At 38.9% G+C, this 12,225-nt stretch overlaps 1 protein-coding gene across 1 annotated transcript in view; it reads right to left on the bottom strand.

Annotated features, from left to right (window-relative positions):
* The window catches only part of LOC149532700 (small ribosomal subunit biogenesis GTPase RsgA 1, mitochondrial-like), a 103,374-nt gene extending 95,824 nt beyond the window's left edge, over nucleotides 1-7,550 (bottom strand). The window contains exon 1 of the mRNA XM_089804104.1: nucleotides 6,133-7,550. Coding sequence (XP_089660230.1) covers nucleotides 6,133-7,251 — 1,119 coding nt within the window. The 5' untranslated portion in view covers nucleotides 7,252-7,550. The remainder of the gene's footprint in view (nucleotides 1-6,132) is intronic.
* Nucleotides 7,551-12,225: the final 4,675 nt, after the last annotated feature.

The raw sequence follows: 12,225 nt of genomic DNA, 5'->3' as shown, positions 1-12,225 counted from the left end.
TAGGTTGGGATATATCATCCATCTCTTTAATGCACAAAATCATAAGGCTCTCCATAGCAACCAAAACATTAGTATCATGAAATTCTTTGATTGTGACCAAGAAGTGATGAAACATATCATGGATCAAATCTTGCAACTTAAGATCTAAGAGGAGGTTAATTATTTTGACATTTGCATAGTTCTCCAATATTGTAAATCTCTTGCTAAATGGATCACCATTAATGTCATCAAGACTCTGAAAACTATCAATAAACAAGGTCAATACTTCTATCAGGGTGTCATCATCATACGGTGCTCTAGGAGCTAAGATTCTCAAAATCTTACTTAGACATGCTGCAACTCCCAACTTGATTTCCTTGTCATTATGTCTAAATAACTTTGGTTAACTTAAGGCATCCTTAATCGAAGAAAGGATCCTCTACATAAATCTTAAGGGTGATTGGTCAACCTTACACAAACATACTTCTAGTATATTTAATGGAAGATCAACACCATCACTAAGGGTCCGTTTGGTTGCTGGAATATGATTTCAGAATTGGCATTCGAAAGCCTTGATTTGGGATTATGGAACTTGAAATCCAGATTACTATTTTGGGAATTTTAGTAGGGACCGTTTAGTTCACCAAGAATTCATTATGACAATACTCATTTCCTCCATTTGGTTGCAAATTTCTAAAATTGGAATACTGACATGAGTAAGGTTTTTTTTTTTAAATTTAAAGATGAATGGAATGCATCATTGTAGGGTGATCAAAAATTGATCTAGCGCAAGTGTAAATCAATTTAAAATTTGAATTTGGGGGTATTGGCCTACAATAACACTACTGAAAACCTTCCCCTATCACGATCTCCATCTCCATCTGCAGCTTCTTGTTAAAAATGTCTACTATCATTGGGAAGAAGGAGAAGAGAAGGCCAAGCAAGGCAGATGTAGAGACAGACAGAAAGTGAAAGAGAATCCTCCTCCCCTTCACACGGCAAGGAATGTTCTAATCGAGGGTCGCAGTGGCAGGGGACTAGACATGAGGAATAATAATCCCTCTGCTTATAAACATACCACCTCTGCAATGCCTTTGGAGCACACGATTAGGTCAAGGGTTCGAAATTCAGGTAGATCAAAGGAGCCTAGGCAACCAATATTACCAACGGTAAGATCAGTAACAGGTGGTCTACTTCTTCTCTACCCTCCTCCACCAATAATACCAACGGTAAGTCATCTTCCTCTATGGCATGCATAATCTCTGATTTGCAACCGCAATGACAACAAAGAGAAAGAGACCGAGAATGCAAAAGAGATGAACAGTAATGGCAGCAATGGCGATATATTTTCGAGCGTGAAACCAAATAGGGTTGTGGCAGATACCAAAAACTATTGGTTTCAATAAATTTTGAATGCTCATTTTCTTCCAAATTGGAATTAAAATGGGTATATCACCAATTCCAAGTATTTGGATGGAAGACGAAATCCTTGAAATGGAGCATAAATGAGGATACTGAATCCCATTTTTACCAAATTCTAATTCACGTTTTGCACACCCAAACAGTGGATTGGAATTTTTTTAGAATTCCAAATCCTAATTCCCACTCAAATCCATGATCCAAACAGGCCCTAAGCTCTTTGCCAATCTTTTGTAGTGCCTTCAACCACCAATGTCCATCACTGTCGGGCAACATAGTGTGATCGAAATCCCAAAATCTCTCAATCTTCCCAATAGGCTGGCAAGATCACCAACTCTGATACCATTGTGATATCCCTGTTACAATTACACTTGTAAAACTTGCTCAGAAGTTCCCCTATGGTAGACTGTACGGAGTGGTAGAGCAAATTGTGTCTACACACTTTGTAAAAATAACAACATAGTATAGTTAATGTGATCAAATTTCCACAATCCATGATAGTCATAATACTAAGTTTCTGGATTAGATTGTGTAAAGATTTTTTCATCAACGTTTCGAATCACACTACATGATCCATCATCAGGATGAGAGAGCAAGAGGTGTAAAACAATGTAAAATCTGCTACTTACATTGTTTTACACCTCTTGTTCTCTCATCCTGATGATGGATCAAGTAGTGTGATTCGAAACATTGATGAAAAAATCTTTACACAATCTAATCCAAAAACTTAGTATTATGAACACAGTATAGTGCGTATGGAGTTGATGTTTGAAGAAGAGACTGTGATATTCCTAAACGTGTACTTCACAAGAATGCACTTCTACAACCCTTCATCCAAGTTTGTATGGGCTCATCAATGAAATTTTACAAGGACTCACTATTCAATTGAACGGATGGACGACGGGGGGTGGAAAGGTGTGGTCATATGGTAACTTTTGTCGATATGATGAGATGCAAACCATACATTGGGTTACTGTTGTTAGTGTGTAGAATGGTATTTAACACAAGTTATACAGAGAAATATAGCATAGATTCAATATTACCCATAGAAAATTCATTACTCATACCAGAATACCAAATAGTGGGGAAATGTTATTTCTTATATTGGTTACCAAAAACACAAGTATATCATCAATATTCCAAAGTTCTTTGCGCAGGCATGTCCCTTTCTATCATTCATTCTTCCCTTGCCTTGTATTATAAATCTCTATCACTATTTCATCATCGTCCCGAAGGAGTCTAAATTCTTCTACAAAGGTTGTATGAAGAAAATTCCATGTGTTCTTCTTACCTACCTCCAAATTTGTATACCAGTCAATGGCTATACCTCTTAGTGTGGCTAGAAATGTTTTTAGCCATTCATTTGCATCATTCTCTTTGTTTGCTTGCCATATGGTCATGCATGTTTTACAATGACGTGCGAGGTCATCTGAGCCATCCCCCATGAATCTAGGGAGTTTTTGTTTGTCCATTGCCATTCTTCTACTATTTTTCCCTCCTCTCAGGACATTCCCTCCTGCCGAGAAGCTCCCTCCTGTTGGGATGCTCCCTCCTCATGGGAAGCTCTCTCCTAACAAGACACTCCCTCCTGCCGAGAAGCTCTCTCTTGATGGGACACTCCCTTCTGACGGGAAGCTCCCTCCTGACGAGAAGCCCCCTCCTGACTGGGTGCTCCCTCCACTCGGGCTAGATTCCTAGGTGCTTGTCCCAACAATATCTTCTTCTCCTAGGTTGGAGTTTTGTTCCCGTCGATGCTCTCTATGCACTAGGGTTTCAAGATTTGTGCACCCTGCCTTCCTTCCTAGTATCTCAGAGATAGCCAAATTGGTCATTCCTTCTATTGTATGTTCGAACAATCAACCCTTATTGGATTCAGAAGTGGTCCCCTTAGGTAACGTCTTTCCTCCTATTGTTGGAGGCATAACGTCCTCAAGGAAACTTCCTTCTCAGTTTCTTCCTCTAGCACCCACCTCGGATATTTGTTTGGAATCAGGGGCATAAATTGGTTTAGTGCCTATTTATCGTCCGTGAATTATCACGCTTCTCCAATTCTCGTTCTCGTGTCCTTTCGGCGAACTACTGGAGCACTTGTTGCCTTCTTCATTCTCCTTCTATTTCCACTCTTTCTTCCTCCACACATACCAAGTTTCTTGCCAACAGTCGAGGAATTTGTCCAAGTAGATCGCACACAGTTAGTGATACCAAAAGTTCACCCCGTATCGTGCTCTCGAGAACCGCTCTCCCACGGGCTTCCCTTTGTACGTACTGGTCAACAGAAACTTCCCAAGCCATCACCAGATCGTGTGTCAACTGATCTTCTCTAGTTATTTCCTCCTCTTCACCGTCACTACTCGTTACTTGTATACGTGGTAGGAAGGGTCTTCCCATTAATCCATCCTGCCTGGCCAATGACCTCCAGGTTCAGACTTAGGCAACGGCGCCAAAATGTAGAATGGTATTTAACACAAGTTACACAAAGAAATATAGTATTGATTCAATATTACCAATGGAAAATTCATTACTCATACCAGAGTACCAAATAGCAAGGAAATGTTATTTCTTTTATTGATTACCAAAATTATGAGTACATCATCAATATTCCAAAGTCCTTATAAAAGGGTCGGTTGGTTGGGAAAACCAACTGACGCATTCCCTCACTTCCAACTACCCAATCCGCTCAAGCTTAACAAGTGCTCAATACAATATTACTTTATTATGTACTATATGGTGGACAGTATACAATGGAGGGACTATGATGCATAGAGACTATGAGGGAGGTTGTACGGTATTTAGCCATATATATCTAATGAAGGATCAACACCCTCACTCAGCTCTTTGCCAATCTTTTGTAGTGCCTTCAACCACCAATTTCTGTCATTGTTGTGCATAATTGTTTGTCACTATTGGGCATAATAGTGTGATCCAAATCCCAAAATCTCTCCATCATCCCAACAGGCTGGCAAGATCACTAGCTCTAATACCACTATAATATCCCTGTTGCAATTGTGCTTGCAATACTTGCTTAGAAGTTCCCTTATGGTAGACTATACAAAGTGGTATAGAAAATTGTCCATACACTATGAAAATAACAGCATTCGGCATATGGAGTTGATGTTTGAGGAAGAGACCATGATGTTCCTGAAAGCATACTTGAAGAGAATGCACTTCAATAGCCTTCCGCCCAAGTTTGTATGGGTCCGTCAAAACTGTTCAATAGAATGGATGTACGACAGGGGGTGGAAAGGCATGGTCATATAGTACCTTATGTATGTACAATGAGATGCAAACCATATGTTGGGTTACTGTTGCTAGTGTGCAGTGTAAGGTGGAGGGACTATGATGCATAGAGACTGAGGGAGGGCATATAGTGTTTAGCTGTATGGCATAACAGTTTGTCATAAACTAGATTGTGTTTGTGTGAGATGTATGATTGTCTGGAAGAGTTTGGGCATACAGTATGGATGGATGAAGGCAGTTGGGATTGTTGGTGAGTGCCAACAGTGAGAGATTTTGCATAGGTTGTATGAATGACAGTAATGTTCCAAGGTGTTCGCCAATACTAAATTGAAGAAGTTCATATGCATAGTCAATTATGCGAATACCAAATATTAGTGATGTTAGGAATGATATGAATGAATGCCAAAGACAATTATTGAATGTATTTCCCATAGTGCAGATTAAAGATGGTGCTCCAATTGTACCAAATCCAAAGCAAAGTATACCAACAAGCAAAATAGGGTGGGACAAAAACCCACCGCCAAAAGCCAAATAGGGAAGATCCTTCACATTCAATAAGATAACTCAAGTCGCATACCAAAAACATCCTACACGCCGGTCATAAATACCCTATAGGAGGAAAACTCTAGAGTTGCACAACAAGTGCCAACACTGCACTGAACACCTACGACCAAATAAAAGATGGACCCAAGATATATATAAATCAATCAATACCCCAAATATAAATATTTTTATTTTCTTAATCCCCTCCATATTTATTACTTAAAGGTCCTTTTATTATTTTATTTATATTTTGGGACCAATTAATTAATTAATATAATCAAGTTATTACATTAAAAATTTAGGGACTTCACATCAAATGATTTAATACTATTGCTTTTGATGTCTATAAAATGCATTTATTTCAACAAACAAATTTAAAGTATAGCCTGCACGCTCAAATTCTGTAGTGCACACCTGGTCTTCAAATGAATTAATACTGATGCTTTTGATGTGATAATAATAAATATGCATTTATCTCAACAAATGAATTTAAAGTATAGTCTGCACGCTGAAATTCTATAGTATCCTACAAATTAGAAGCAGAGACAATGAATGATAACTATAGAGTACAAACTCATCCCCCACAAAAATGCAGCATTTTACATGCATTCAATTGTTCAATGAGTATGCACTACCACTGCTAACACATTAACGAAAATTATAAATAAAGATTTTCCAGGCATGCAAAGGATTTACAACATAATCATTAGTAGACAGAGTATGGTTACAGGAAAAGTAATATAATTTATAAATAGGGCAGGGGAGCATTTAAATAAAGGTATACCTATATTACATTAAAGTATAGTAACCAGGAGATGGAGATATGGATCTGCAAATGAGGTCCCTATCCCTGAACCTGAGATTTCTGGTGACTATGATGTACAGATCATTAAAAATTCAAGTGCATGCACGTTACAATATTGAGCACATTAGCAGTAAAAACAGTGGACGCACCTCTTCCTCTACGAGATCTGTTTTGTTCATAACCAATGTAAAAGGAATTTCCAAAGACTCTGCCTCCACCAAGAATCTAGTCATAATAAAGGGCTCCAACTTGGGTTGTTCCATGGAGAAAAGTAGAAGCATATGATCAACATTTGCAACCGGAGGATCCGATATCTCAGATTTCCTCTCAAATACATCCTCTATCATGCCTCTCTTATCTATCCAGTCAATACTCCCCACCAAGACCTTGTCACCGACCAGAACTCGCCTCTTAATTTTCTTAAGCAACGCCCTCACCACGCATAGGAGCTCTATTCCTACTCTCTTATCCAAACACCCCTTATAATTTTTACCTAAATCCTCAGCTCCTTTATGAACATCATCAGCGTCTGCACTCTCGGTTTCATGACTCACTGACCTAATATCCATGGCAGCACTGTCTTCTACTCTGCCATGTGAGTCTGAATTTCTACCCCTGTCCTCTAAAGTTCTACTTGCTTCATCCGCATTAACAGCAGAAACTAGCTCTCGACTTCTACCATGACTATTTTCATCTACATCGCTTACTTCACCACAAATTTTCAGGACACCATTTACAGTTTTCTCATTGATTTCTCTGGTCGCTTGAATATTTTTATCTGAGTCAACAGAATCGCCTGGGTTGCCATTTTCTTTTAATGAAGGTTTTATCTCTTCACCAAAATCTCCAACCCCTCCCGCTTTTTTCACAATGACTCTTATAAAATTAGCCTGAGCAGATACAGCCACACCAATAGCCTCCCTCTCTCCTAACTCTACATCTTCTTCAGAACTGAACTGCTCAGATATAATTGAAGGTTCAGCAGCTTGCTTTACAGATTGCTTGGCTTTAAGCCAGTTCTTATCAGACTGGGTTTTAAGTCTCCTCCTAGGTTTTGCGGGATTTTTAGAAGCCAAAATTCTCGTTAATACAGCATTGTGCTTATGACAAAACCCAAGAGACGTGTGTTCCTGAATTGGGTATATTACTGTTAAACCAGTACTAAATTTTCTGCTGATATTACAAAATGAGAATTTGAGAAAGTGGGGAATGGAGTGATGGATACTCATTTTAGAGCACCTGCCTGCCAAAGAAATATCGATGGGCATGGTGCAAACACACTTTAGCGGATAATAACAATTTTAAAACCTCGTGCATGCTCGAACTCAAATCTCTACCATCAACTTAAAGTTCTACCCTCACTTTGTTGTTAGAGAATGCCAGAGCAGTGTGTAGCTTGCTATTATGAAACAGTTTGCTGCTCCAGATGCTTCGTTCCAATTACAGAATGCTTCAATACAATTTGAAAATGAACTGTTGGCTCTGGCATTTTGATTAGTGGGGAACGCCCACTACGTGCGCACCCTATCTTCTCGGGTCCACGTGCCACGTGGACCTAAAAATAAGTAAGTGCTAGGCCATATATTTAGTTACTGATATGATATGATAGATTTTAGTGACATCCATGAGGCTAAAGTAGTCTATGGGACTTTCACGATCACCTCCCCAGGCAGGAGCGGAACTAATTTAGGTGCAAAGTTTTGGTTAATGTGTCTCTCCTCTGAAGTTTGATAATCAAAGTCGTTGTTCTCTTCACTTGATCTTCCTCGAATAAATAGTTGAAGTCCTTGTTCTGTAATATCTCTTTATAACCGGATTTGATGTCACTGTATGTCAGGCAATCCTTGACGAAGTGTTGCTCTATCTCTACTACTCCCATATTACAGAATAAACATGTTTTGTCTGCCCACTCTTCCTTTGAAACTTGCCATCTACCAATTTCACATCGTAGCCAGTGTGAACTAGTTATGAGTTGTGTCATCAGCATTTTTGCTTTCCAATTAATAGGTGCTCTTATATAGGCATTTTCATCATGACTAAAAGTGGGGTTAACTTCTTTAATGTAATAAAAAAAATTCTGCCCTATGTGTCTTGTCCATAAAATATTGCGAAATTTTTCCATGACAAACTTTTTTATTTATTTAATGTTATCCAGGCAAGTATGGATGTTGATATTCCATTTTCGCATCCATTTGTCATTTTGCTTCATCCATGTGCTTTTCCGCCTGACAAGTTTTTTCTCTATAACTAACTTGGGCCAACGATGTGTTTCTAGACCTTGGGCTTTCTTTAAATAGCTTAGCATCCGGACCAATGCGACGGCTTCTAACGGAAAGGAACCCAACTTTGCCAATAAGATGTCATACAACACCATGGTCTTGACTTTAAGATTGCATGTGATGGAGTGTTTTTGAATTCTTTATATCTGTCACCATTTCTGTTTGGACATACTACCACCCCACACTTCACGTCCGTATAGAATAACCAGAGTGACCAGCAAACCAAAAAGAGTTTTCATAGTCATCCAATCCCATAATTTTGTGTTCCTGCACCTATTTTGTAAAGAATATAACGCCTTCCAACCCCCTTGGATCTTTTTTGATCTACATGTATCCCAATTGAGTTTGTTATGAAAATGTATGCCCATGTATTTGTACTCCTCCACAATCTCAAGAGGGTTACCCTCAAACAAAAACTCGTCCTGTATACTCCTATTATTCTTCAACAAGAAAATCATAACTTTGGTTTTGCTAGTGTTCACTTGCATTCTCACTTTATGGCAAAAACTTTCTAGTTCTTTCAAGTGTTCTTTCAAACCTTTAGCCATTTTTAGCAAGTATTATGAGATTGTTTGCATATAAGAGCAATCTTATCACAAAGTGGACTAGCTGTACCCCCTCACCATTGGTCTTGTTTATCCATTCTTCTAACTTGTCAATATAGAACCCGAATAAATTTGGAGATAACAGACACCCTTGCTTAACCCTAATGTTGCTGCCAAAATCCTCTCATAGCCCTTCCATCATTCTGATTTTAGCTTTGACCTGCTCATACAATCTGTGAACAACAAACCTAAGTTCTTTAGGAACTTCCAACTCTTCCATTCTATCCCAAAGTTTGTTATGTGGCATTGTGTCAAATGTTTTTTTTAAGTCCACAAAACAACAAAAAGCTCTGGCCCTCTAAGTGTCCCAAACTTTCTCTATCAAATATTTGAGAGTGATGTCGTGATCTATAGTAGAGTGCTTTAGTCTAAAGCCTACTTGCCCTTTTGCTCTTTTGCCTTCTGTTTTAAGCCATTTGCTAATTTTTTGTTCTGCCATGCTGCCAAATAACTTTCTAAAGAGTGGATTGATCATGATGGTTCAGTAATTAGAAGGGTTGTTTATATCTCTGCTTTTGTGGAGTTGGATCACCACATTTGTTGTCCAATTTATAGGGAAGCCTTCTCTATTGACACTGTTGAAAATCTTAGTGATGTGTGGTGTCAGGGTTTTAGCACCCTATTTTAAGTATTCAACTTGTAGCCCATCTATATCTTGCACTCTGCCAGTAGCTAACCTCCTTATGCCTTGAATAATATCCTTCTAGCTGAATAACTCACCTGTAGTCTCGGTTACCATGGTTCTATGTTCTCCTAAATCACACTCATAGAGGGTCTTGGCATATTCCAGCCATTTGATTCCTATGATGTTGTTCTTTATCTATGTTTTTCTCTGTTGAAGCTCTTTCCAAAACTTTCTGAGGCTACTTTTACCAAGATTAATCAACTCAATTCTTCTCATGTTCACATAATCCTCTTCCTTCTTTTTAATTAGCTGATCATATTCCTTTCCACTTTATCTGTTCATGCTCTTTTTCCAATTCTTTTTTGCCATTTTGCACTCCTCGTCAAACCACCAATTGGCCGGAATAGTGTTCTTGGCTTCTTTTGTGGCCTTAGATCTTTTACACTCCTCCAGGGCTTTAATGATAGTAAGAATATGATGCAGGAGCATCCTAGGTTGCCTTGTTATCCTGCTCTTTTTTTTTTTGTTTTTTTTGCAATTAGTGCCGAGCTCCTGTCGCACTCTTCAAGTGCCGAGCTTCTGTCGCACCTTTCAGGTGCCGAGTTCCTGTCGCACTCTTCAAGTGTCGAGCTCCTGTCGCACAGGTGTCGAGTTCCTATCACACTCTTCATGTGCCGAGCTCCTGTCGCACCCTTCAAGTGTCGAGCTCCTATCGCACTCTTCAAGTGCCGAGCTCTTGTCGCACCCTTCAAGTGTCGAGTTCCTATTGCACTCTTTAGGTGCCGAGCTCTTGTCGCACTCTTCAGGTGTCGAGCTCCTGTCGCACTCTTCAGGTGCCGAGTTATTGTAGCATTCCTTCAGGTGCCGAGTTACCCAGTGTATGCCGAGTGCCAGTATTTGGACGTGATTTCTGCCAGCCGACTTGCGGGAATTATTTCATTTGCGACATTTAATTTAAGATCTTTTCTTGGGATGAGTCCAGACCGTTGTTGGGTTAGCCCTCCTCTTATGTAATGTTCTAGAATGTTCTGTAAGTAGTTTTGGCAAGTATAAATAGAGAGTTTAGGCTTAGAGCTAGGTAAGTTTTTAGTAGAGAAGAAGTTATTAGAAGGAAAGTTTTGAGGGAGCAGAACTGAAAGTGCAAATTTGCTATTAGATCTTTGAATGTGAATGTATTGTAATTGGCCGTAACCCAGAAGGCACAGCTGGGCATGTATGAAGATATTTTGATGAATCAATAGAAGTATTTCCCTCTTCTCCTCCTTTGGTTGTTGTCCACTTGTGTTTTCTTCCATTGTGTTTACTCTTGCAAGGTGGTTTGGATAGTTAGGTGTGCCTTTGGCCCTAGTTATTCACCCCTTGCCTGCATTAGAATAAGATTATCCTTGTCCATGGAATGTTGTTTATCAGACTTGAGATGGTTTCCTTGAAGCCTAGACAACCGCAAAAGAGAGTCTCAAAAAATATCATAGTTTTCTTGTGTCATTAAAACTTTGTCGGTCAAAATCATCTTCCTCTTTTTTAAAGGTTTTAAGACAATATGTTGATCTTTAAAGTGAGTGGCTACCCTTATCAAGATGGGTTTATGGTAAGATTTTAGCTCCATCGGGCAATCCTCTATCTCAAAGTTAATTATCTTTGGGACATAGTCTTGTGAGCATGTGACATAATCTACAACACTTTGCCTAGTCTTGTGAGCATATGACATAATCTACAACACTTTTCCCATTGTGCCTTTTGCATGTGATTCCACTTGATTTAGGCCACTTTTCCATATCGTTGCATATGAACATGTTATATAGGCAGCATAAGCATAGTAATTCAGCCCCAAAATGATTAACCTTTCCTATGCTATCCTGTGATGATCTTTCCCATTTTTGTGTCCCTTCTTCTTCTAGCCAAACTGGATCTCTGCTTTCTTTGTAACTCTCCTTGAGATTGAGAGTTTGGTTGTTTGTTATTCTAGCATTGAAATCGCCTATTATCATTATTTCCCCTATAGAGCTAAAGGCTGCTATGTCTTTTTTTAGTGTAGAAAATAGGTCTTCTCGATCCAATCTATGTTTTTTATACATTTTTAAGCCTTTTGGGGTGAAGTAGCAGACAACCACCATTGTAGAAATTTGATTCTCTATTGTTTTTATCCATATATAGTGCTTGTTTGCATCTTCTTTCTCCAAGTTTATAAATATGCTCCAAGTTTCTTTAATTAGAACGGTCATGCCTCCAAGCCCCGTACCATTTTCTATCTTCTCATTCCACAGTGATACCTTCTTATACCCCTTAAAATCTAGAACCCTACATCCATCATGTTCATGGGTCTTAATAAGCATAATGATGTCGTTATCTTTAGCTATCGGCCCTAACCCAGGTCCTCTTCTCCAAGGATAACCCCTATAGTTCTAGCTGACTATAGTTATATGTTCCTGGGTAGGCCTGAGTTCCTATTTATTATGTGTGATTTTATCGCTAATTTGGGTTGTGCCATTTTGTAGCCATGCCCATTTGCCATTTTATCTTCTTGTTTTCACTTTTTCTCATTCCTTCTTTCTTCCTTCCTACTAAGTTAAGGTGAGGTCATCATCAAGATATATGTGTGTGCCTCTGAGAAATTTCCTATTACTTAAGATGTTGTTTTTGTCCCCTGTATTCCTCATTGTCACTCTAACATGTCTTTCCTTGCCTCCTCTTATCCATTTTCCGATTCTCTATTGTTGTATGGTTGTTCCATGC

This window comes from Cupressus sempervirens, chromosome 10 (assembly GCF_028749045.1).
Source record: "Cupressus sempervirens isolate cs-2001-9-10 chromosome 10, ASM2874904v1, whole genome shotgun sequence".
NCBI classification, from domain to species: Eukaryota; Viridiplantae; Streptophyta; class Pinopsida; order Cupressales; family Cupressaceae; genus Cupressus; species Cupressus sempervirens.
The sequence above is the reverse complement of the archived record's forward strand: the minus strand, read 5'-3'. Positions and strand labels throughout refer to the sequence as shown.